At 37.0% G+C, this 27774-nt stretch overlaps 2 protein-coding genes and 1 pseudogene across 2 annotated transcripts; all 3 read left to right on the top strand.

Moving 5' to 3' along the window:
• The first annotated feature begins 4902 nt into the window (after window positions 1-4902).
• On the top strand, window positions 4903-9467 carry LOC143574171 (U-box domain-containing protein 15-like). Its single transcript, XM_077058859.1, has 4 exons — window positions 4903-5258; window positions 5350-5466; window positions 6891-7334; window positions 8155-9467. The coding sequence occupies exons 1-4, from the start codon at window positions 4938-4940 to the stop codon at window positions 9205-9207; spliced, it is 1935 nt and encodes a 644-aa protein (XP_076914974.1). The 5' UTR covers window positions 4903-4937; the 3' UTR covers window positions 9208-9467.
• A 7609-nt stretch (window positions 9468-17076) lies between these two features.
• Window positions 17077-23782, top strand: LOC143574188 (uncharacterized). Its single transcript, XM_077058869.1, has 3 exons — window positions 17077-17649; window positions 17751-17834; window positions 23529-23782. Exons 1-3 carry the CDS (start codon window positions 17082-17084, stop codon window positions 23609-23611), a joined length of 735 nt encoding a protein of 244 aa, XP_076914984.1. The 5' UTR covers window positions 17077-17081; the 3' UTR covers window positions 23612-23782.
• A 183-nt stretch (window positions 23783-23965) lies between these two features.
• On the top strand, window positions 23966-25133 carry LOC143574187 (zinc finger protein ZAT3 pseudogene; annotated as a pseudogene).
• Window positions 25134-27774: the final 2641 nt, after the last annotated feature.

The raw sequence follows: 27774 nt of genomic DNA, 5'->3' as shown, positions 1-27774 counted from the left end.
CACGACTAACTTAACGACACACCGTTAATAACAAAACTTTCTGTTATCTATTATTTAACAAAAGTTGGATGTTACAGTTTAATTCTGAGCTCTAATTAGGATTCTGAACTTCTAAACCTTTTGTTCTGAACTTCTAAACTTGAACATTTAAAGGTGTTCATTTTGGTCAGAACGTTTAAAGGTGTTTGTTTTTGCTTGAACGTTTAAATGTGTTCGTTTTGGTCAGAACATTTTAGTGTCTTCAGTTTTGTTCAGAACGTTTAAACGTAATATTTTGAACCATAATCAGAACTCAATTGAGTATAGTATTCTGCAATTTCGTAATCGATTGATGAATCTAAATCCTTCTACACATCAATTTGATTGATTAAATCATCATTTTTTGATCAATTTTGAAGATTATTGATATTTAATGACGTTTCATTTTATTTTGGTTTTTGACTTTAGAAATTTCATACTTTAAGCTCTGATTAGGGTTTAGAAATTGGATGAGATAGAGCGATGAGTTCAAAATTTGGATTAGAATGGATTTGTAATCGATGAACTAGTTTGGGTTATTTACGAAACTGGCACCACGTGTTTTTTAATCTAACGCTCTAGAAGGTCGCGTACGTAATGTACGATAAGCCATTATTGTACAATAACCTACCCCTATATATATATATATATATATATATATATATATATAAACTGTAACACCAAAATATTTTAAATTTATATATCTATATATCTATTAAAGTAATTCATTTACTACATTCCTATTGGATGATTTTAGTAATTTTCATAAATAAGAATGCATTCTTAGAATTTTCTCCTAATTTAATAAATGAAAAATAAAATTTAATATTCAAAAGTGGATGGCCTTTAAACTCCTAATAAATTTGGCTAAATTTTTGCTCTACTAAAAAATATTTATCATATGCATAAAATATTCACCAAATATAGAATCATAGCCGTCCATCTGTAGACGCTTTTTAGCATATCTATATATTTACTAAAGCAACTCATTTTACTACATTTCTATCGGATGATTTAGTAATTTCCATAAATAAGAATGCATTCTTAGAATTTTCTCCTAATTTAATAAATAAAAAATAAAATTTAATATTCAAGAGTGGATGGCCTTTAAGCTCCTAATAAATTCGGCTAAGTTTTTGTTTTACAAAAAAATATTTATTGTATGCATAAAATATTCACCAAATATAGAATCCTAGCCGTCCATCTGTAGACGCTTTTTAGCATATTCACCAAATTAATATCTTTTTTTTAGTTTGATGTTTTAAGTTGTAAATAGATTTTCAAGAACCATTTAATAAAACTTTCATAGCTTGGATGTTTTAATATAAATATGTATTTCTAAATGCTTTTTTCAATATTATGGTATGCTTTAACTAACAATCTATATCATATCTTAATCTTTTGTTACTCAATTTGTCTTTGCATGTTGCTTTGGTTTAGAAAACACAGGAATTGTATGGATGGAGTTTCAATTTAAACTAACGCAATAGCCTTTTCATTAATATTCATATCAGTAAGCTCTTATAATTATTAAATTCAGAAGTATAAATTAATAAATTTTCATCTATGGTCGTCTTTTTTCATTTTGACAGACTTATGTAAAATAATTCGTTCATTGAAAAACCAGTATTATTACATTTCTTCAAATAGTTAGATAATGTGTGTGTGTGTGTTTTTAATTGACGAATTTTATATTTCCACCCGTGTAGCACACGGGTCAATAAGCTCGTTAAGCTATAAAGTATTAAAATATGAAAGTGAATTAGTATGCATTGTTTTTAAATTATCATGTTGTTGTGGTGAATTTGTTTAATTCCAAGTAAATAAAAAGTCAAACTAGGACAAAATAAAGAAAACATGAATGAAAAAGTTGATATATAAAATTTGTGGGGCCACAATGTAAACTTCATTATTTTTCTGCACAAATCGTGGGATGTTTGGAGAAGAGGCTAGAGTGGAAAAGTGTGTTTTGTGTGTCTTACTATGATTCTAGAGAAGAAACAAAGATGACCCCGTTGGATTAAAGTTATAAAGAGGCTTCCAAAAATAGTAGGTAAAGTTCTAAGGCTCAAGGAAACATCATCATTTGAGAAGGTATTATTATGATTAGAAATGGATATACTTTTTAAAATAATAAAATTTTATGCTAGATCAAGATTGCCACTTTCAGTAGTTTTATCAATGGCCTAAGGAAGGTTAACAGTTAAAAACTTCCTAGGCATGCTTAATTTGACAATTAGTTAAGATTGAATAAAGTGTGTGTCATTTTGTGATAAATAGTCAAACTTGTTAACTTCACCTATAATGGGCCTTTTTTTTTAAGTTGTTTTTAGAACAGTAATACCTCGTGGATTCAATTACAATCACCTTCGAATTTATTATGTACGATATTTAAGTGTTGAATTGGTTCATTGTGAATTTTTGAAGACAAATCACATTTTTATTCAATAGAGCCAAATTATGATTTTTGTGACTTAGTTAATGGGCACAAATGGTTTAAAGTCTTCAAAACAATTTCGTATGTTTGGGAACCAAAATTGTGGGGTGAAAGATTGTAAAACCCATTTTAATTATTTTGATGAATAATGAGTGAATTTGAGTTGAAAATCATAAATTTGGTGTCTAAACTCACTAACATGCATTCTTGTAGTAATATCTAGTCGCTAGTTGGCTGGTGGGAGAGGACTAGCAACTAAACGAGATTAATTGGAATTTATAAGGATTAATCGGCGTCTAGTTAAGAATTTTTACAACTATGCTAGCATGTATTGAAAATCATAAAATTGGTATGACATACACCTTTCATTTGTTTTCAAATGATAACCATCAAGCGGTCCATCATTGTCATTATGTAAGCACATATCTTTTCTTAGGACATTCTCTTCCATCCATGTAAATACCACATGTATTAATATGAAAACTCTTTGCGTCAATACACGCCATGTATATTTGCCATATAATGTATATTTGCCATATAATATCCAAGAAAAAACCTCTATTTTAAGCTTAGTGCCCACATACTTCATCATTAGTGAGTCGGTCTCATAATCCATTCTATACTTAGTGTAACAATATTCATCATGTTCTTTTTCTTAATCATGGTCATTAGTACCATGTCTCATTCATTTGTTTGCTCCAAGTCACCCTTCATGTCTCCTTCATTTGCTTGTCTCAATTCTCCCGGCAAGACTTGTAACATATTCGACGTACAACTTAGAAAACGCAACATCATTTAGTATATGAGAGATAACAAGTTATAGGAAATGCTCAACCTCGAGTAACACCAGGACTTTTGGGATTATTAGTTAGTAGTGAGAAAAGAACTCCATAGTTAAACGTGTTTACGTCAATGTAATGTAGATGAGTGGTCTCATAGGAAGTTTGCATTCAAGCAAAAAATAAAAAAAAAGGAAAAAAGAAAAAAACACAGTCGTGAGTTCCTTGTGCGCGAAATAGTCAACATCGGCTATGTGTTATGACACACCACTTTTTTATCACTACTCAATACCATGGTGCAAAATGTTGTTTCATTGATAGAAAGTATAAGCACATAATGAACTTTAACCAAATCGAACAAAACAATTAGTATTTAATTCTGTCATCAACTTTAACAAATACAAGGTTTTGGATATGAAGTATCCGAGAAAAAAATCAGATTTGTAGATTGTCCTTGTTTGATTTCATGGCTTTTAATAATTCAGATTTGTTCCTTCACAGCTTCGAGACATCAAGTCAAGCTTTACCTTCAATGTCTCCATTGAGCTTTAACTTGTCCAATATGCTTCTTTCTAACCTTGTTTACCTTTCAACCTAGCATTGATTACGACTCCTCGATCAATCTTTTATTTTTAATCACTCGTAGTTTTGCTAACAATATCACATTTTTTTTATCGGTCATGCATTTATGTTGGCAACATAAGTTAGAAGTGCTGCACTTCTCTTTCAATGTTAGTGAAAAATACAACTTATAGGTCAAGTTTTGAGTTCACTATAAGTCCCGAACAAACCAATGAATAAAGGTCCAACTTGACTCGCTTTCCAAATATGATGTTCCCTTTCCAGTGTGATGATTTTAACATCATTTGATCTGCTTCCAAAATTTCCACACGTCCATGTTACTTGTCGGTAACTCTTTCGCTGCTCACACGTGTTCTTCAATCTTTGACGCACAGTAACCACTTTATCCGTGACTCCTTGCATAATTTACGGTCTCAAGCGTCAATTGTAACGAACAAATAGATATCTACACTTTCTTTCGTATTACATCTCATATGATATCATATCAACACTTTACATAATAACAATTGTTGTATGAAAATTCTTCCTCTTCCATTAAATGTGATCCAATTTCATCCATGCTCAATGTCACATGAAAAAACATAGATCACAACTCATGTGACATGCTCTAAACATCATGAAAAAAAAAAAAACTATTTTCAATACGTAAAACTATATTTTAAAAATGTTTTGTCTTGAATAAAGAAAGTAGTATTTTATACGAATATGTCCAAAAAGGATCTCATCAGATTAGTAGTAGTTTAGTACCGTTGAGTATTGTCAATTTCACCTAAATTTGTACCACACTCACTCATCAAGACACCTAATCACATTCTTTTCAATATATTTTTATAAAATAACTGCTAACTTGCAAGAAGATTCCACACGATGATATAAAAACAATGGGTACATGAAGAAGATGAAAATGAGCCTTTAATATTAATAATAATAAATCTATAAAAGGGGCCGCCTTTTCCTGCTGCCTTTACTTTCACTCCCACTCCTATCCTTCATTTCTTTTATTTTATTTTAGTTTTCTCCATTGAAATCAAGTAGCCACTTTCTTTACAAGATTGCACTTAGAGCATTCAGCTTTAATTATAATTAATTTATTAAAGCTTGAATCTTGAATCTTGATTGGTATGGCTGACAAGGGCAATATGGGTATTTTGAGAAATAATGAAGGTGATGATGGCAATGGTAATGGTAATGATGTGGTTGCAGAGATGATGGAGATGATTGAGACAGTGGGATCTTATACTGGGTTCAGAAGAACACAAAGAAAAGAGTGTTTGAAGCTTGTGAGAAGGTTAAAGCTTTTAATCCCACTTTTGGAAGAGATTAAAGAGATAAATCAGGCTATGCCCACAAGGGCATTTCAGTCTTTTCTTCATCTTAAAAAGGCTCTGCTTTCTGCTAAGAAGCTGTTGAAGCAATGTAACTTTGGGAGCAAGATCTTTCTGGTTAGTCATGAGCTTTGGTGTTTCAAGATCTTGGAAGGGTATTTATGTAAAACCACTTAACTTTTTGTGGTTGTTGATTTTTGTTTTTCAGGCATTGGAGGGTGATGCAGTTATGTGTAGATTTCATAATGTGTATGATAAGTTGAATGAAGCTTTAGATGGATTGATGTATGAAGAACTTGGAATCTCTGAAGAAGTTCAAGAGCAAGTAAGTTGAATCTTGACCTATAAATCTTTATATTAAATGCCTTTTTGTGTTCTTAAAAATTGACTTATTGACCCTTAAATACTTATATCAAATGGTTTTAGATTCTTGAATTAGTGATAAATAATAAATAAACAAGTTTGGTTAAAATCAAAAGATCTGATATACTAGTTGATCTTTAGATTCTCTTAACTTCATTATACAAATCTTGGATAGAATAAAAGGCGGTTAAATAACCATATTAAAGTAATAAGTTTAAGTGTTTATGCGGTTCTTTGTTTAGGATTCGTTATATAGTGAACGCCTCCCATTCTAACAACTACTAAAACCACATAAACAATTATCTGCACAAATGTTTATTGTTGTTCTTGTGGTTATCTACTCAAAGTTAGTTATGAATTTTATATATTCATATATGAAAAATGAAAGATATTGCTTTGAAAATGCTTGGGAAGAGACATTAAATAACGTGCAATACAAGTTGTAACATGCGTTTAGCACAAATTTATTTGTTTATTAATGAGAATATTAGAGGAAAAAGTGAAACACTTCATGTTCATGTGCACATGTGACCATTTCCTCTTGTTTCTCAAAAGGGCATTATGGAATGCAGAGACTCTTCTGTTTTGTGCCCAGATCTAAAGATTTAGGGTTAGACTTTTGCTGGCCAAACAATCTATTTCCAACTTCAAATTTATACAGATTAAGAGCATGTTTGGGGTTGAGTTTAAAAAATGCTTATTGGCTTATTGGTGTTTTTAAAAAGCAATAAGTTAAAAGGTGTGGCAATCGCAAAAATATTTTTTATTTTAGCTTTTTGAAAGGGTTAAATAGCAGTTTTTCAAAAGCTACAAATCCTAGCTTTTCAAAATGGCTTTTGAAAAAGCCAATAAGCCAGTAAGCATTTTTCAAACTCAATCCCAAACATGCTCTAATAAGAATTACAGCAAAAAAAGTTACTACCATGTTAAAATTGGAGATTGAGTATTGGTATAGAAAGACATTATACTATCAGTATCAAAATTTAAATTTGAAACTTAATAGTTTTGACTTTTGAAAGTCAAACATAAAAAGTGAATGCAACCGACATTGAATGCATAACTATGCTTACCTTGTTTTAGTTGTATTACTCAGTAAAGTATGTATCATAATGAGATATAATCAACTAAATCATTTGAATTTGACATTATGGCTTGACTTTTGAGGTCAAACTTATTACTTTTCAAACATAAAACTTGATACAAATTTATTCTACAAAACCAACATTAAAATTCGCTAATTGTACTACTTGTATACGAGGTTTGATAATGTCAAAAATCTCCAAGTTGAAATTATTTTCATACATATTTTGAAGTAAAAGAGTAATTTGTTTGACCTCAAAAAGTTTTCTTGGAATCGAATTTTTATTCTTTCTTTTGATATCATAGATTGAGCTACTTAAGAAGCAACTACAAGGAGCTAAACGGAGAACGGATACATTAGACATAGAACTAGCCATGGACATGATGATTATTTTCTCAAAAAATGATGAAAGAAACGCGGACATTGCAATATTAGAAAGACTTGCAAAGAAACTAGATTTATATTTCATTGGAGACTTAGAAATCGAGACAGTAGCTGTTAAAAAGCTTGTGAAAGAAAGAGGTACTACGAAGCATGTAGAGAGTACCGAACATATTGTAGATCTTTTGAAGAAATTCAAAAAAGTTGCAGGCTTTGATGAGACTGATGGCAATGCTAATAAAGTTCTCGAGGATTCTCCATCATTAAGATGCTTAGACCGATGTCTATCTTTGCTAATTCCTCATGAGTTTCTTTGTCCAATATCTCTTGAGATCATGACAGATCCGGTTATAATCGCTACCGGACAGGTATATATGCTCTATCCTCTTGGGTTTGACTTTTTAGGTCCAACTTAGGTGTTCATGTTGGTGGTTACCATGAAAAGCTGTTATGGAAAACCCTCACGGCCCCATCCAACATCCTGCTACTGTGGGACCAAGTAAAGTGTAGGTTATGGTTAGGGGTGTAAACAAGCCGAGTACAAGCTTGACTAGCCTCAAGCTCTATTTTGAAAGCTCGAGCTTGGCTTGTGAGTAGTTGTTGAAGCTCGACACTCGGCTTGGGCTCGACTCGTTTTATAGTTCTTAAATTAACTTATATACATTTATAATTATTTTTTGTACATCTTTTTATTATAATTTTATATATGACATAATAAATATTATTTAGATGCTTTCATCATAATTTTTGTATAATATTAATATTGTATAAATATATATTTAAAATAATAAATAAAATTATACAAGTAATAAGACTCGTTTAGGCTAGTAAACCAGCTCGAGCTCGATAAACAAGTTTATTTTTATGCTCGGGCTCGAGCTCGTTTAAGCTTGACTTGATTTGAGCTTTTAGCGAGCCAATCTTGAGTAGCTTACAAGCAGCTTGTCTCGCTTATACCCCTGCATAGGCTAGGCAGTTGACCTTCGAGGGGTTAAAGCAGAAATGGGTGGAAGCTGGATTCAAACTTAAGAGAGGTAACAGATGTTTACCACTGTGCCACCCCTTGATGGTTGACTTATGTGTTGACTTCTGTTAATGGTCAACCATAAGACAAAGATCTAGTAATGTGTATTACTTTATTATTGTTCTAGCGATTAATTTTAACTCATTTGGTGCAAACCCTTGTAGACATATGAGTGGGAAAACATCCAAAAATGGTTAAATTCAAATCACCGAACGTGCCCCAAAACCGGAGAAACATTGAGTCACCTAGCGCTCGCCCCAAACTTTGCACTCCGGAACCTCATCATCCAATGGTGTGAAAAGAACAACTTTGAGCTACCAAAAAAAGAAAGCCACATGATGTCAGAACACCAAAACGCCTTCATAGACGAGGTAGCTTCATTGATCCAAAACATGTCATCGAGTCAACTCACTACACAATGTCAAGCCGTCGAGAAAATACGATTGTTATCCAAGGAGCATCCTGGAAACAGAATCTTAATCGCGAATTGTGGAGCAATCCCGCCTTTGGTCAAACTCCTGTACTCCCCTAACCAAAAAGTCAAAGAACACTCGGTAACCGCATTGTTAAACTTATCACTCGACGAGGCTAATAAGCGACTTATAGCCCGAGAAGGCGCGATCCCTGCGGTTATTGAAGTTCTTCAAACGGGTACGGATGAAGCTCGGGAAAACTCGGCTGCTACTTTGTTTAGTCTGTCAATGTTGAACGAAAACAAAGTGATGATCGGTTGCTTAAAAGGGATCCCACCACTGGTCAAACTATTACAAAACGGGTCAATCCGAGGCAAAAAAGACGCTGCAACTGCTTTATTTAACCTTTCACTGAACCAATCAAACAAAACCCGAGCTATAAAAGCGGGGATTATCGAACCGTTGCTTCATCTTTTAAAAGATAAGTCTTTAGGGATGGTGGATGAAGCACTTTCAATTCTTTCACTTCTTGCAAAGCATCCCGAAGGGCAGACTGGGATCGGACAGTTGTCAGTAATTGAGACGCTTGTCGGGTTAGTTAAAGACGGGACTCCAAAAAACAAGGAGTGTGCAACCACGGTTCTTCTCGAGCTCGGGTTGAATAATTCTTGTTTAATATTGGCTGCATTGCAATATGGTGTCTATGATCATTTGGTGGAGTTGAGTAAAACCGGAACAAGTAGAGCTCAGAGGAAAGCTAATGCACTTCTGCAACAAATGAGCAAATGTGAGCATATTCTGTGACATCTTTCAAACAACATATTACATATGCCAATTTGGTAAAAGGATCTTCTTTTCAATTTTTTTTAAATAAGTCGGTTTTCGTTAAAATATGATACGTGATTTATTTGGTTCCTAATTATTTAAGGGTTCTGATATGAATCTCGCTATATATATATGTATATGTACAATTTTAATAAGAATTACTTTGATTTGTCGTGATGCGATGCATTGTATGTGTGCAAATGTATATTCACATTGTATTTTTCTTTATAAATATTTAAGAGTGTTATTTTGATAGAATACATGTGAGGCTGTTTGCCAATGCCTAATTTGCTGGGGGTTGCGGCGCAGCTTGTTGCCCGCTTACCTGCCACTTCATTGTAAATCGTTTGGTTGGTTTTATCAGAAAGGATTATAATTCTTGATAAAAAAATAAAAGTTAAAAAAAAAAAAAAGCTTCAATTTTTATTATTATTATTTTTTTTGTTTTTTATAGCATATGAATGATCATGTCAATTTGAAACATAGCTCAGTTACATCAGTTTATTATGTTTGAAGTGCGACGAACCGATTAAGGGGAAACCTAACATTTGGTGATTTAGAATCAGCACAACACATTTAGTCAACTACCATTATCAGTCATACTTAACTAGCAATCATGATGCCTTCAGATTCTGAGTTTTTGTTGGGTCAAAAACTCATGTATAGATTTGATGATTACACTTGGGAAGTATATGTTGAGAATTAAATGTTATACCAGCCATATGTTGGTTAATATATTGAACTGGTGGTCGGTCTGTCTGTCAAGCTTGTAAAGCTCGCAGTATGTTGGTCAGCTCGACACATTTCATTAAGCTAAGCTACTGAACATTCATACTAACCCATGGATCAGTATGAACTAGTTAACTGTTGTCATTATACTTCATACTAACCCTTGGATCAGCATGAACTAGTGAACTGTGGTCACAAACAACGTAAAAGGTGCGTTAGAAGATGTGATAGGTATCTCACCGACAATATATATGAACCTTTGATGAACAACAACTAGACATGAAATTGTTACTACAACAAATAACTAGGCTAGAGATGGTGTAGACGGCTCTCGATGATAATACCTGGACCCAAGTGGGGTTTACATAGTGACGTTTGTGGTCAAGCTGAGCTGGTGTGCCAGCTCAACTAGGAAGGGCTTACCTTTAACTTCCTGAGTTGCAGGTTCGTGCCATACTATTTTAGTAAAAGAGCTAATCTCCTTTTGCTTGGAGAACACTCACCATTCACCAAGCATGTGTGATGTGTCCAACATTAAGACATTTTTGGCAGATAAAGTAAGTCAACTTTACTTTTCGCTTGACATAGTCGGGCGAAAACCGCTCGTTGCCTGAAAACCGCTCGTTGCCTATAAATACGTCCCTTCAAATTGTAGGCGTCTAATCATTCACTTCACATTAGTATCCAGCACTTGTTAGCATTCATAGCCAACAATCATTGGCTTTTGATGTTTTAACTCAAGGACTAATTTTAGGTGTTTCAACTTTGAGTTAAAAACTAGAAATGTTGTTTCAACTTTAGTTCCCTATAAATACCAAATGTTATTTGGTATCTGTCGAAACACGAAATGAAATCTGACCTGATCCATGACGATGCTTCCACGGATTTTCGAGATGAACGAACCACGTCTTGATCTTCTTCTTCTACGGCAGCGCCGGCGACCTGCAACTGTGAGACCTGCGATGGCTTTTCTGGGGGTGTGGAGGCGACTGCTAAGATATCCTGAGGATTTCTTGTTCACAGACACAAAAAGTGGTGGTGGCTCTTACTGAGCATGACCCATGATAAGGAGGTGGAGACCTCCTTATATAGAGTCTCATGGCCACCATCATGGTACCCTAATGGGCCTAGCCCAGTTAGGGTTACCTCCACAAAACCCCCTCGGCCCAATAACATCGTATTAGTCCATGTAATGAAATAAGCCAAACATAATAGATTTAGGGTCGTAGAACCGGGTTTTAGTACCATACCCCTACAAGCCCCCCCAAGTCCAGTGTTGCTCCTGGGCGCGCAAGCGTCTAGGTGGAGCGCTGGACTTTATAAGGTGTGAGGCGGTTTTTTCCCTTTTCTTTGGCCTTGTCTTTATTGTCTGAGTTTTGAGAGGCTTTCTTCATGATGGTGACATGTTGTAATAAAAGCGAGTTATAATAATAATGGAGCTGGCGCAAGAAGCGACTTACGAGCTAAAATAATAATGGAGCTTTGAGAATAATAATTGAGCTGGCGCGTGAGGCGACTTACGAGCTGTAAAAGTAATAAAACTGGCGCGTGCGGTGACTTACGAGCCTGTAGAATAATGAGAGTCTGCGCGCATGGCGACTTACGAGCTGTAATAATAAAGAAGCTGGCGCGCGAGGCGACTTACGAGCTGTAATAATAAAGAAGCTGGCGCGCGAGGCGACTTACGAGCTTGTAGAATAATGAAGCTGGCGCGTGAGGCGGCTTACGAGCTGTAGAATAATGAGAGTCTGCGCGCATGGCGACTTACGAGCTGTAATAATAAAGAAGCTGGCGCGCGAGGCGACTTACGAGCTGTAATAATAAAGAAGCTGGCGCGCGAGGCGACTTACGAGCTTGTAGAATAATGAAGCTGGCGCGTGAGGCGGCTTACGAGCTGTAAAATAATAAAGAAGCTGGCGCGCGAGGCGACTTACGAGCTTGTAGAGTAATGAGAGCTTGCGCGCATGGCGACTTACGAGCTGTAATAAATAAAGAAGCTGGCGCGCGTGGCGACTTACGAGCTGTAATAATAAAGAAGTTGGCGCGCGAGGCGACTTACGAGCTTGTAGAATAATGAAGCTGGCGCGTGAGGCGGCTTACAAGCTTGTAGAATAATGAAGCTGGCGCGTGAGGCGGCTTACAAGCTATAATAATAGAGCCTGCGCGAGTGGCGACTTACGAGCTGTAATAATAAAGAAGCTGGCGCGCAAGGCGACTTACGAGCTTGTAGAATAATGAAGCTGGCGCGTGAGGCGGCTTACAAGCTTGTAGAATAATGAAGCTGGCGCGTGAGGCGGCTTACAAGCTATAATAATAGAGCCTGCGCGAGTGGCGACTTACGAGCTAAGAATAATAAAGCCTGCGCGCGAGAGGCGTCTTACGAGCTGAGAATAATAAAAGCCTGCGCGCGAGAGGCGTCTTACGAGCTGAGAATAATAAAAGCCTGCGCGCGAGAGGCGTCTTACAAGCTGTAAAATAATAAAGAAGCTGGCGCGTGAGGCGACTTACGAGCTTGTAGAATAATGAAGCTGGCGCGTGAGGCGGCTTACAAGCTGTAAAATAATAAAGAAGCTGGCGCGCGAGGCGACTTACGAGCTTGTAGAATAATGAAGCTGGCGCGTGAGGCGGCTTACAAGCTGTAAAATAATAAAGCCTGCGCATGAGGCGACTTACGGGCTGTAAGAATAACAACAGCTTGCGCGCGAGGCGTCTTATGAGCTGTGAATAATAAAAGGCCTGCGCGTGAGGCGAATTACGGGCTGTAAGAATAATAACAGCTTGCGCGCGAGGCGTCTTATGAGCTGTGAATAATAAAGCCAGCGCGTGAGGCGACTTACGGGCTGTAAGAATAATAACAGCTTGCGCGCGAGGCGTCTTATGAGCTGTGAATAATAACGGCCTGCGCGTGAGGCGACTTACGGGCTGTAAGAATAACAACAGCTTGCGCGCGAGGCGTCTTATGAGCTGTGTGAATAATAAAGCCAGCGCGTGAGGCGACTTACGGGCTGTAAGAATACTAACAGCTGGCGCGCGAGGCGTCTTATGAGCTGTGAATAATAAAGGGCCTGCGCGTGAGGCGACTTACGGGCTGTAAGAATAACAACAGCTTGCGCGCGAGGCGTCTTATGAGCTGTGTGAATAATAAAGCCAGCGCGTGAGGCGACTTACGGGCTGTAAGAATATTAACAGCTTGCGCGCGAGGCGTCTTATGAGCTGTGTGAATAATAAAGGGCCTGCGCGTGAGGCGACTTACGGGCTACTTTATGTCACGCGCCACGTGCAGATGTTGCATGCACGTGCGCGTAGACTTTGGTTTTGTGTTATGCGCCACGCGCAGATGTTGCGTGTGCGTGCGTGTAGATTGTGACATGTGCGAGCATGTGATGCGTAAGCATGTGATGCGTAAGCATGTGTAATATGCGTGAGCATATGTGATGCGTGAACACATGGTATGAGGATTCCCAACCTTGCAGTTTGGCGCGTAGCCATATGGGATATTAGGGGGATTCCCAACCTTGAAGTTTGGCGCGTAGCCATATGGGATATTAGGAGGATTCCCAACCTTGAAGTTTGGCGCGTAGCCATATGGGATATTAGGAGGATTCCCAACCTTGGCGCGTAGCCATATGGGATATTAGGAGGATTCCCAACCTTGCAGTTTGGCGCGTAGCCATATGGGATATTAGGAGGATTCCCAACCTTGAAGTTTGGCGCGTAGCCATATGGGATATTAGGAGGATTCCCAACCTTGAAGTTTGGCGCGTAGCCATATGGGATATTAGGAGGATTCCCAACCTTGGCGCGTAGCCATATGGGATATTAGGAGGATTCCCAACCTTGAAGTTTGGCGCGTAGCCATTAGGAGGATTCCCAACCTTGAAGTTTGGCGCGTAGCCATACGGGATATTAGGAGGATTCCCAACCTTGAAGTTTTGGCGCGTAGCCTGATGCGCGCATGCACGGCGATAGAGTGGTGACTCGCAAGTGCGTGTGCATGGCGGAGGTCTCTTGCGCAAAACCCAGATGGTGGTTTCCGCGGCGGCACATGCACGGCTGCGGAGTGAGAACCCCCAGGCGTGCGTACAAGGCGGCGGAAGTCTAGTAACCTCTGGATCTGCAATTTAAGAGTCAGATCTGCAACTTTTAACCTAAAATCCAGGTCTGTAATCTAGACCTAGATCTGTAAATCAGATCTGGACAGATCTGAAGATTCGGAGCAGAATTAAAACCATCACAGATTCGGAGATCCTGAATCACAGATTCACAGATTCGGAGATCTGATCATTCGAATCACGGATTTTCCTTCTTGCCAAGATCTGGAAGCCTCTTTTTAGATCTATGGATCTTTTTGAGCTTTAAATAGAACAAGCTTTGAAGCCTTTTTCTGTAACCTTCCATATCTGCGTTTTTCTTGGGAGAGATCTGACAGCCGAGATGAAGATCGAAGGGCAGTTCGTTGCCGTCCCACGGATGGCGCCAATGTCGAAACACGAAATGAAATCTGACCTGATCCATGACGATGCTTCCACGGATTTTCGAGATGAACGAACCACGTCTTGATCTTCTTCTTCTACGGCAGCGCCGGCGACCTGCAACTGTGAGACCTGCGATGGCTTTTCTGGGGGTGTGGAGGCGACTGCTAAGATATCCTGAGGATTTCTTGTTCACAGACACAAAAAGTGGTGGTGGCTCTTACTGAGCATGACCCATGATAAGGAGGTGGAGACCTCCTTATATAGAGTCTCATGGCCACCATCATGGTACCCTAATGGGCCTAGCCCAGTTAGGGTTACCTCCACAAAACCCCCTCGGCCCAATAACATCGTATCAGTCCATGTAATGAAATAAGCCAAACATAATAGATTTAGGGTCGTAGAACCGGGTTTTAGTACCATACCCCTACAGTATCTAAACACACCAAAACAACATTTGCAAAACACAAAGCATTATCCAACGTTCTTCTCTTTCTCTTGATTCAAGGTTCAATTTTAGGTGCTAAATTAGTACCATGACATTATTACATATATATTGTTTAAATTGTTATACCTTATGAGTTTTTCAAGGGAAGACTTGAAATAGCGTTTTAAAAGAACCGTGTTAAACACGACCGTCAACATTTAGTATGTTTATTGTTGCAGTCAAGAACAAAGTCAAAGGCTCATCATATTGATGACCTGTGTTGACACATCAAAATCAATTTTCAAACTACTATTTGACTATGGTAATTGAGTTAAAACATAACTTTTGTGACTTAACTAATGATATTGCATAGTGTGTGTAAAAACTTTTAAACAAAGTTGAAATCCGACCCTAATTGCTACGGTAAGCCGTTTCTTGTAGCAACTTACAAAAAAATCACACCGTGTTTGAACAAAAAGATTGGTCATAGATTATATCATTTTGTTTAAGCGAGTCTAGTATTAAAGATTTTGTTTTGTGTTATTTTAATAATATGATTTAACTTTATTTAGGATTATGTGAAATTGTCATTGTATTATTATTATTACAAGTATAGTACGGCGTTATATGTAAAAATTCATAATAATAATTAGAAAAAGCCATGGAATAAGAATAAGGCGAAGCAGTTGATAACGGGCAACAACGAACACCGTTGGAGTGAGAGAGTTGATCAACCTCTTTCTTACCGATTTCAAGGTAATAATAATATCTATCTATCTATCTATCTTTCTTCGTAATTAATAATAATAATAATAATAATAATTTATATCTCTTTCAATCTTAGTTAGGTTTCTTCTGTTCTGTTCTGTTCTATTGATACACTTTAATTTGTTATTAGACTTTAATTTCGTTGGCATCCGTAATTGAAAACCTAATTTTGCTTTACTAACAACCAACGTTCGTTTTAGCTGTCAGGCTACTGATCGTTCACGAATTGGACCTCAATCGGCTTCGATTCATCTGCTAGACCTCAATCACAATTATGTTGATTTATGATTGCTTATTATTGTCTTGAATTCTCGCCACCAATTACATTATTGTTTGGGAGATTGAAATTCTGAGTCAAATTTAACCTCATTTGCCCTAATTTTTCTATTCTTTTGCTTTGTGGTGTTGAAGAAACACTAAGTGACCCGGTGCAGATTATAATAATAATAATATCTATCTATCTTTCTTCGTAATTAATAATAATAATAATAATAATAATTTATATCTCTTTCAATCTTAGTTGGGTTTCTTCTGTTCTGTTCTGTTCTATTGATACACTTTAATTTGTTATTAGACTTTAATTTCGTTGGCATCCGTAATTGAAAACCTAATTTTGCTTTACTAACAACCAACGTTCGTTTTAGCTGTCAGGCTACTGATCGTTCACGAATTGGACCTCAATCGGCTTCGATTCATCTGCTAGACCTCAATCACAATTATGTTGATTTATGATTGCTTATTATTGTCTTGAATTCTCGCCACCAATTACATTATTGTTTGGGAGATTGAAATTCTGAGTCAAATTTAACCTCATTTGCCCTAATTTTTCTATTCTTTTGCTTTGTGGTGTAAAGCATATTCGTGTTTCTTGTGAATCTAGGTTTTATTTTTTCTTTACTTTGTTTGCATTTTCTTTCTGTACAAGTAACCTGTATGGTGGAAAATTGGAGTCAATATAGTCTCGAATTTGTTGGATGATGTCGGGGTTGGGCCGAGCAGGCCGGTTTCGAGTTATGTTAATTTAGTCAATTGAATGAGTTGTATTTAATTAATTTGTAATAGCTAGTTAGATTAGTAGAAACCATGAGAGTTTGAGTTTAACTCTAATTATACCGAGTCATGGTCTATATAACCTAATCAAAGTTGTGAACTTGTAATTATGGTTATGAGTCTGTAATCAGTTTTTCAGTTATATTTTTTCAAGGTTGAAAGTTGTTCAATCCAAATTCATCGTCTGTTATTTGGTTTGATGGTCGATTCGGAGTTCGGACTTGAGAATTTGAGTTTAGTTGATCTTTATGAGAGAAAACACTTTTGGAAGTTTAATCAATTGGCTTGTAGAACAACAGTTAGACACTTTAGTTTTAACCCTCTAATTTACCAATGTATTCCTAAATAAAATTGATATATTTAAGCTGTCATCTTATGAAATAATTTTATGGTGACAGTCATCCTGGATGGTTCAACAAACAGATTCTAAGCTCAGTGAATACGTTCTTGCAAATTCAGAAACTGGCTTTACAAACCCGGATAGGAAGACAACAACTTCAAGAGATTTGCAAAATGTGAATACAAGTATGGAGCTGAAATCAGAAGGAACCTCTCTTTTAAAAGACAATAGGCCTGTTGTTGAGCCCGTTAAGCTTGCAGGAACCAAAAGATCCCAACAAACACCTGCTAGGAATAATGGGCATCTTGTCTATGTACGCAGGAAAACAGAATCAGAACAACATAAAAACAGTATAAGTAATAAATTAAATGATCAAAGTAGGAAACTACATGAACATCATGAGAAGAATCATCAACAACATGCAATCAATGATTCTACAACGTGTGTTCCTGAATCAAAGACTTCTGATGATGTTTCTGGAAAAACCAATACTACCTCGCATGTAGCAGATTCCAGTTCTCTTCAGTTGAATAATGCGAAGGGATTAAGCATACAACATTGGGAAGAGAGATATAAAAAATTGCAGAGCTTTTTAAAGGCTCTGGATTCATCAAATCAAGATGATTATCGTCAGAGTATGTGTTTTCATCTGCATATTTTGTTATCTTCCTTTTCCATTCATTTTATGAAAATTTGATGGATTTTAACTATTTTTTTCTTTTTACTTATTTGTCAGTGCTGCACTCCCTATCGTCAGCTGGGCTTAGTAGAATTGCGGTTGAACTAGAAAAGAGAGCAATTCTGCTCTCCATGGAGGAAGGTAATATTAAACTGTAGCCTTTCTATAAATAAATGAGGTGAAAATGTTAATATGCTCACAAATTACATATTTGAATTATTTGTAGTAAATGAAACTATTTCATTATTGCTAATGTTTGATTTTCATTCTTTGATAGAGAAAAACAATAGTCTGCTTTTACTCTTCTGTGACATATTATCTCTTTTGCAGAATACAATGTATTCGGCCATGGATTTCCTGCTAAAAATTAAACTAAACTTATAGTTCTATTATGTTATTTGTAGAAGGGTCAAAGTGCTACTGTGTAATTATGTGAGGGCTAAAATTTACTGTCAGTAGTTCATATATATCCTCTCTTTGAAAGGATCTGTTGGTTGAACACACCGATTTGTAGGGTATAAACGTCACACACCGATTCGTAGGGTATAAACATATGCATCTCTGTGTAGAACAAGCTTGGAAAAACATATTGTAAATAATATATTCCGAGTTTGTAATTATTTTTGATTGATCATTATCGATCAGTTAGTTTTTCCTCTGATTTCCAACATTTCCCTCCTGTGGAGGCAACTTGCATGACTAGTTACAAGATCTAGTCACCTTTTCGTAAGAACCATTTTGCGGGTCCCTAAGTTTTCACTCCAAAACTCACTCTTAATAAGTAATTTAAAGGTCCCCGCTGGATCTCCTTGGTAATCACATATCATTAACCAAGATAGTACACATCTTTTGTTATCTAAAGATACCGATCAAGTGAACATTCTTAGAGAACAAAGCATGATCAAGTCTTATAGAACACTAACTGGCATATACTTAATCAGGTGGTTTGTTTTCCGAATTGCGTCCTCCCTGATAATACAATAAAACCGATATGATGAACTAATAGTGTAGGGAACCTCCAACATAAGTTTATCTTTATGTCCGTCTATTTTGTAAAGGGGCTGGAAGTACCTGATGGTTCATAATATACTATTTGTGTGTGTGTGTGTTGGGGGGTTGGGGAGGTTGGGTTATTGTAATTGTTTATTTGTTAAGTCTGTTTGGCTCTTATATTAGGTCATGGTGTCCGTTCTCTTTTCTTTTACGAAAATTGAATGCTGATTCCCTTTCCCTCCTTTAGCTTCTTCCCCTACTTCACTTTGCATCTATCAGTGGTATCAGAGCCGCTGGCTCTAGAAGCTCGGTTCTTCTGTCTATGGTGAGTCGGCGACTCGTAATCAAGAAATTGATTCAACCTTGAAGGCTCACGACAAAGAGATTGTAGATCTGAAATCTACAACCGAAGCAATGATGAAACAAGAGAAATTAACCACAACAATCACAGAAATGAACGCAAATCAAACTAATCCGAGCAACGCATCGAGCAGAGCCAATCAATCGTTTGAATTGGAACAAAAAATGAATGTCAGATCGATGAGGCTCGGTAAAATTGAATTTCTGATATTCGACGGAAGCGATGTAGAAGGATGGATATATCATTGTGAACACTTTTTCACAATCGATGATACGCCTGAGAACATGAAACTTCGTTATGCGGTGATTAACTTGGACGGAGTCATGGATATGTGTTGCAGTGGCATCAATTCTTTATGAAGTCTCGTGGCGCAACCGTATCGGAGTTACCATGGCCTGGGTATGTCAGATCTATAACAAGCTGATTCTCGAATGCGATGGAGAATTTAGCATCATCTCAGGAAGACGAATTGGAGGATTATTGCCTCGCATTTGATCGATAACTCGATAAAGTAAGTTTGTACTAACTGGTGTTGATGTGAAGAATTGGCCTGCAAGTCATAAAACTGGTTGTAATAGTGGAACTAGTTGGAATGATAATAAGTTTTTTACAGAGAAATTTGTGCCAGGTCATAAGTGCAAGAAAAAGCAGTTGTTCATAGTTGAGATTGATGATAAAGGCGATAATATGTGATAAACAGAATCTAGAACCACTGATTACATTGAATGCTATAACAGGAGTTATTTCATTTTCAACTATGTGAGTGCAAGGGTTAATGAAAACAAGGAAGTTGCACATCCTAAGAGATTGCATTGTCAGGTTAAGGATGTCAAAGCTATGGATGTGATAGGAGCAAATGGTAAGCAGTTGGTTTGCAGTCAACTTTGAGTGGAGTATGCAGGGGATATGGTACACCGCTGAAGTTTAATGATTCCTTTCCTTCAACAACTTGTGACATGATTCTAGATGATATTATATGGAATTTCAATCACATGACTATGAACTTTAAAATCAATGGTCAAATGTGTGAGCTTAAAGCCATAGAGAACAATAATTCTCTTTGTGCACTGCTGAATCCATGGAAAAGAGGTTGCATAAACCTGCACAATCAGCTGATTAGTATGCAATTGCTGTATGATACAATTGACCATAATGCCCCTGGGTCAAAAGTAATTCAAACTACGGTGTTCCAAGAGTTTGATGCTCTTGAGCCATTTTATAAGTAAAACAAATCAGCAAGGCGTGTGCTGTATCTTGTCGATCAGCAATGGCATTACTATTTCATTACTAAATCCATCTTGGATCAAGTGGTCAAACATTGTACTTGGGAGGGGCAATTGTTAATGAGGAAGTTCAAGCCTTTTGTTGGCAGTGAGAGGAAATTAAGGCAAGGAGGAGTCAAATTATACGGATACTTTCCTTCCTTGCGTACTCCATATATTCCTAAGTATTCGTTGATAATTGCTGTTGACATACTTATAGAAGATGGGAAAGAGATTATCAAGTTGCTGATTTCACTGTTTTTAATGGGCTTTACTTAAATTTGCGGCCCTATATGCAGAACATGCTGCACAAGCATTCTAAGCTGACACCGAAATATCTCGGGGCTTATTTGATTCGTGAACGCATTGGCAAGGTTGCCTATTAGCTGGATTTGGCCTCAGATATTAAAATCCGTCTTGTTCTTGTGTCCTTACTCAAACAATCTGAGGATCTTCCTACAAAAATTGTGCTAATTTCCAGGAATTCAAGGTTCCTCTTGTTGTTGCCTGAAGCAATACTTGACAGGAGAATGGTTAAACATGGTCACCGAGCTACTATGAGTGTTCTGGTCAAATGGAAAGGTATGCCGGTTGACGATGCTCTTTGGAAGTATCTTGATGATTTGCAGGTGCAGTTTCCAGAATTCACTACTTGAAGACAAGTAGTTGTTTAAGAGAGGGGTATATAAAAGGGCCTCCTACTCATTAGTTCATACCATGTGACTGTGTGGGTGGGTGGCGATTAAGATCATCTACTTCACTTTGCATCTATCATATTACGTATTTAACTTGCATACTATATCAACTATAAGAAAGTAGTTGTTTGTGTTTACCATGAAAGTAGTTGATTGTAGGTTCTCAGTTCTCCTGCGGTCTCCAAGATAAATAGGCAGTGAATTTTATATACTCGAATCCAATGGTAGTGACTAGTGAGACACGGTCTGTCATGTCGGCTAGGGCTTATGTAGTTGTGAGTGGTGACTAAGCGTTGGGAATAACTTGTCTCCAAGATAAATAGGCAGTGAATTTTATATTGAACTGCATAGTGATTGTCTAACAGCATTACGTAGATGCTTTATATACAGCGAATAATAGTAAACATGATATATTTTACATATGGTGTTTATTGACCTAGAAAAGGCCTACGACAGTGTGCCACGACAGGTGCTCTGGGAGTGCTTGGAGGGTAGAAGAGTGCCCAGGAAATACATGGAGATAATTATGGATATGTATACCAGGAGTGAAACAAGTGTCAGTGCGCCAGTGGGGGATACTGATTTCCTTCCTGTAGAGGTAGGTCTTCACCAGGGGTCAGCGTTGAGCCCGTTTCTTTTTGCAGTAGTCTTGGATGAGTTGTCAAAGTCGATTCAGGGGACTCTCCCGTGGTGCATGATGTTCGCAGACGATATTGTGTTACTTGATGAGAAAAAACAAGATCTAAACATGAGGCTTGAGGAGTGGCGAACAACCTTAGAGACAAAAGGTTTAAAGATTAGCCGATCTAAGACGGAGTACCTCCACTGTGATTTTGGTGGGATAAACGACAATGAAGACGCACAGATCACAATTGAAGGGCAGGTGGTCCCGCAGGTAACGAAGTTCAAGTATTTAGGATCTTTTGTACAGAGCGATGGGGAATTAGACAGTGATGTGACCCACCGAGTTCAGGTAGGATGGTGTAGATGGAAAGCAGCCACAGGTATATTGTGCGACAAGAGTTTCCCGACTAAACTAAAGGGAAAATTCTATAGGGTGGCAGTTAGACCTGCAATGCTATATGGAACAGATTGTTGGGCCATCAAGAAGGCACAAGTGCAGAAGATGGAGGTAGCAGAAATGAGAATGCTACGTTGGATGTGTGGGCACACAAGGCTAGACCGAATAAGAAACGTTGTGTTTCGCGAGAGATTAGGGGTGGCGAACATAGCAGACAAGATAAGAGAGTGGAGATTGAGATGGTTTGGACATGTAAAGAGAAGACAGACGACGAATCCTGTTAGATCCGTAGAAAACATTACTATAGAGGGGAGGAGGGGTAGAGGACGACCGAAATTGACTTGGGATGAGAGGATTAGGCAGGATTTGATAGACCTAAACCTCTCCGAGGACATGGTTGAGGATAGGAATTCGTGGAGAAGTAGAATTAAAGTTAAGGATTTTTAGAGAGAATTGAATTCCTTAGGGCTTAGACTTAACTTATTTAGGTCACATACCATAATGGTATTTCCCTTACATATATTATTATTATTATTATAATTATTATTAGCTTTTATATAGCTGTTAAACTGTGATCTTATTATTAATATTATTTTAATTAGTAGTATATATGTGTGAACCCTCGGGTGGGCAAAAGTGAAATTGCACTAATTTTGACGTTATTTTACTAATCTTGTGAAAATAACGTTAAAAGTGACGGACGGTTAATCAGGCATCATGTAGTGGTGTTGATAGCTGAAAGATAAGGGTACATGCACCGATCAGCCGGTGTCCCGATGATTGAGTGCTATGTGCCTTATGTCCAAGGCTTGATGCAAAACTACTATCGAGCCGGGGGTCTCACCGGAAGCAGCCTCTCTATCCCTATGGGGTAGAGGTAAGGCTGCCTACATCTTACCCTCCTCAGACCCTACCATAGCTTTGCTATTGGTGGGATATACTGAGTACGATGATGATGATGATGATTTTAATTAGTAGTAGTTTTTATATAACTGTTAAACTTTGATTTCCTTTATTTTGCTTCATACACATGTACTTAGAGCCGAGGGTCTCTCTGGAAGCCACCTCTTTATTCCTTTGGATAGAGGTACGGTGTGCCTACATCCCACCCTCCCCAGACCCTACTTATAGCTTTGCTGTCGGTGGGATTTTACTGGGCATGATTGATTGATTGATTGATATGATATATTTTAGATATAACAATTACAAAACTAGTCGGTTTGCATAATAATCTATAAAATTATCAACAAAAATATTGAAGGACTTAAATCAATCATCTAGCTTGGTTGGCAGTATGTTCTGCAATCGAATTCCTAAAATTACTTATTTTCTTAATTCTTTACCTATTGTTCTAGTAAACTTAATTTTAATAAGATCTAGATGCTCTTAGTTTGCTATGAACCATGGCTATCATCATCGAGCATGACACCATTAAATTATATTATGCAATCACTTTAACATGCTAAACTAAAATAAAAACACTAATTCTTTTTTTTTTTGCAGCAAAGGAGGTCCAACGCGCGAAACTTGTCGATGTTTTGGATAAATTTCCGATAAATGCTGGAGAGCGCTGGTCAAGGCAGTGAAAAGGAATGGCCAACTTTACAATGTATTATTCTGGTAACCCTCTTGCTGCTCAACACTACAGTTAACTCAGTCAGGTTAAACTTTGACCGAATATGTGGTTATCTTCCGTTTGTATAGCCTTACCTAAACTTCCTTTCAGCCCTGAGAAATAGTTGAAGCAATTGTTAATAGTTACCATCTATTGTTCAAAAATAAATAATTGCAGCCTGTTTGCTTTTAAGATTTATAAATAAATATGCTGGGGTGAAATAAAATAAATATTAATTACAAGGGTGCCACTGTAAAATGTAAATCATACACCGAGAAGTCAGGAGTAGTGTCAGAAGTAAAAAAAACCGACTTCAAAACCAGACATGTATCTAACGCAATATATGTTGTAAAGTACTTGAGTTTAATCAAATCTGTTCTGGAAATAAGATGCACGTAACCGAAAATAACCGACTTATTCACATCCTCTCTCACATAGACTGTGTGTTGTAACCGTTCCCACCACCATAAGAACCACAATCAGCCTTCATTAAACTTTTTTCTTTTCCCAAACTGTTTGTATCCGGTTAAAAGATGAACAAAGACATGATCATAGGCGGTGCTGCTGCTGCCAGTAGTGCTTCATCGGACTTCCAACTCTACCCTTCTTCTCCGGACACTCACGAGATATTCCGGCCAACGCCTCACTTCTCCGATGCCCGTCCGATCACCGTGGTAAACCCGCAACAACCGAACCCGAGAAAGAAACGAACAAAGATGATGAGACTCCAAAACATGACGGCCATTGTTGGTGGCAGCAGCAGCAGCAGTCAACCAACCAAACCCAAATACGGGAAAAAACCCGACCCGAGTGCTCCGAAGATCACACGCCCGTGTACTGAGTGCGGCAAGAAGTTTTGGTCATGGAAAGCTTTGTTCGGTCACATGCGCTGCCACCCCGAGAGGCCGTGGCGGGGGATCAATCCACCTGCTGCGGTAGATCGTGGTGGGTCGGTGGCGGTTGATCGTGGTGGGCCAGTGGTGGTGGATCGCGGTGGTTTAACTTCTACCAATGAAGAGCGGTATGTGGCGTCGTGTTTGTTGATGCTAGCCAACGGGGCGCCCCGAGTCAACGATTATGAAGAGTTGAGTCAACCGGGGTGGTTCGAGTGCACTAGTTGCAAGAAGGTGTTTGGTTCGCACCAAGCATTGGGAGGGCACAGGGCGAGTCACAAGAACGTGAAGGGCTGTTTCGCAATAACGAGAAAGGACGGGGGTGAGGAAGTAGAGGAAGGAGAGATCGAGGGTCATTTTGAAAATATTAATACGATGATGACTGTGGGTAGTATTGGCGAACACAAGTGTGGCATCTGTTCGAGGGTGTTTTCGAGTGGGCAAGCGCTGGGTGGACACAAGAGGTGCCATTGGGAGAAAGAAGACGAGGGTGCTTCAACGTTTGTACTCTCGCATAGGTTTGATTTGAATTTGCCTGCGCCTCGGGAGGATTACTCAAGTTGTTCAAATGTAGGGTTGGATTTAAGATTAGGACTCTGATACAGTAGTAATAATTATAAATGTGTGCAAGTAATTGTGTTGTTATGTTACTAACAGCCATTATCTTTATATATTAACTGGCCTTGAACCACCAAACTCCTAAACAAAATAACCGAAATAGAACCGTATCATGGTTTGGTTATCGGTTTAATAATTAGTTAATGTAGTTCCAGTTTGAAGACAAGAAGTTAATGTATGATAAGAGATCAGGCCCAAGCCCAGGCTCATTTGAATTTGAAAATGATCTTAATGCGTGCAATATTTTTGAAGTAGAAAAATGCTTGAACGTAAATTTTGTTGATGATTAAATTCATCCTATAGTGATGTATGGTGGTTATATATTAGTTTGAAAGTTAATGAAAAGTTTTCATGTAGTTTAGAAAGTTACGAGTGGTTAACATATTTTTATATAAAATTGACTAAAATACCTTTTCTACTTAAACCTCCCACCCGAACGTCTCTTCGCCCCCCTGCTGATTTATTGCATACCATCTATTGTTTTATCTTTCCCGTCGGGCTGTTTCATTCCATGCTGCCAGTAAGAAACCGGTTTGTTGCTAACGATGAAATTTCATTTTTTCTTTCAAAACACATTTGTTGATTTCTATTTCAAAAACTGAAAATAGGTGTTGGTGATATTTTTGGATTGTGTTTCAATTTTTATTTTAGGTTTCATTTTGATTTTGTCCAAACTTAGATTTCAGTTGTTAAAAAAGGTGATGGTTGTCAGTGATGGTAGTGTTGAATAGGGATGATGGTGAGGAGTAAAAGTCAATGGTCACGCTTAGGTTATATCGAACTTGAAAACCCAAAAGAAACAAATTTGAATAAAGCTTATTTTAATAGGTTTTTCAGATCTACTCAAATTCAATTTTCAAATTACCAGAATCCGTCCAAAGTTACCGTAAGGGGTATTTTAAACTATTTTGGTAACTGGAAATTTTTTATATATCTTTTTAAGCATAAAGGATATGAATTTTAATACGAGCTAGTGTTAGAAGCCAAACTTGTTATAAATAAAAAAAACATGCAACGTTTTTAACTAGAACTTGAAAATGTGAGTAGGATCAAACCATATGAAATATTTGTGTATTTGGGATTCTAGTTCCATGGTGTGTGAAAAATAAAATAGTGGATGATTTTAAATTCCATGGTAAACAATGTATGAATTTAGTATCGGTTTAGTAGGTGTGCGAGGTAGCGGTTGAAAAAGATAGGTTCTGGTTATTCACATACCCTTTGACTTATACACACCCACTTTCAAGTGAGTTTCATACGATCGTATAACCCCTATACGATCGTATGTAGGGTGTGTGGATAACTAAAGGGTGTATGAATAACATATCCCAAAAGATATTGTTCACTTAACTAAATTAATACAAAACTTGTTTACGAATTGAAAAAAATTCAAAAAAAAGCTTTAAGCAAAATACGAGTTTCGTCTCCTTTTTATTCAATCAGCAATTCTTTATTTTTTTTTTTTTTCTGACACCGTTTCACGATTAAGATGTTTTTCTATCGGTATTTCTTTAATAATTTTTAAATCAAAATATATATTTATTTAAAAAGGGGTGGACAAATAATGATCATCATGATAATATTATTCGAAACCCGTTTTTTTCCAGTAAATACAAAATAATGATCTGGTGGTGATAAGTGCATAGTAGTTTAAACATACATACATACACAATTATGCACTTTAATATTAAGATAGCGGTTAACCGGATAAAACGCAATTTAAGAAAAATATCTATAACTTGTATTATGCAATAATTAAATATGTCAATGTAGTTTGTTTATTGATTATTAATAAATGAGAAACTTGATAAGATGCATTCCGACATGTGTTTTATTTTATAGATAGAAAAATCAATCATAATCTTAAATATATATAAACGAAACTTTTTAAAGCTTTCTGGTTGCTTCCTACATTCTCTCAAGCCATCAGAAGACTTTATTTGTAAATGAAGGCTTCTCATGCATTTGACTCAAATTCACTTGTATGAGTCTCACCAAACCCAGATAGCTCTTAAACGGGTTATAACATTTCAAGACTGTTTTTGAAAGAAAAAGTTTTGGAAAAATTTGGACTTTTGCTCCAAGATTACAAAATAATTTAGACTTTACCTTCATTATTTTCCCAAATCCCGTCTCCTACCTTACTTTCCTTCAAAATTTGGACTGCTCCCTCATTACTTTTATCTTTTCCCAATGTGTCTTACCAGTCCAAATCTTAAATTATTTTGAGGAAAAAAGGGCTATTTTGGGAATCTTCTCTCTAAAATTGGCTATTTTGGGAATTTTTTCTTCTTTTAAAGGAGAAAGTGAATACGGTGCTGTCCCACGTTTAAGCTTAGACGAAAAACCTACAAAACTACGTCGTTTTGATCAACAATAAATCTAAAACTCCCAAACTAATTCCATTACTTTCTTGGCAAATTACATTTCTTCATTTTTACTAAATTATATCCACTAACTTGAGGAAATCTGCATTTTTTCATAAATTCTATCCGCTGTATTAATCAAATCTAAAATTATTTTTCTTGTTTTTCTTCAATCTTCGTCTTGTATATCTATGTCCTTCTAGAATTTCAATTTCATGTTCCGGGTCAAATCATAATATGATTGTTGGAGATATTCT

Source organism: Bidens hawaiensis, unplaced genomic scaffold (genome assembly GCF_021521415.1).
Source record: "Bidens hawaiensis isolate Kalapana, Puna unplaced genomic scaffold, B.hawaiensis_p1.1 tig00026856_1, whole genome shotgun sequence".
NCBI classification, from domain to species: Eukaryota; Viridiplantae; Streptophyta; class Magnoliopsida; order Asterales; family Asteraceae; genus Bidens; species Bidens hawaiensis.
The sequence above is the reverse complement of the archived record's forward strand: the minus strand, read 5'-3'. Positions and strand labels throughout refer to the sequence as shown.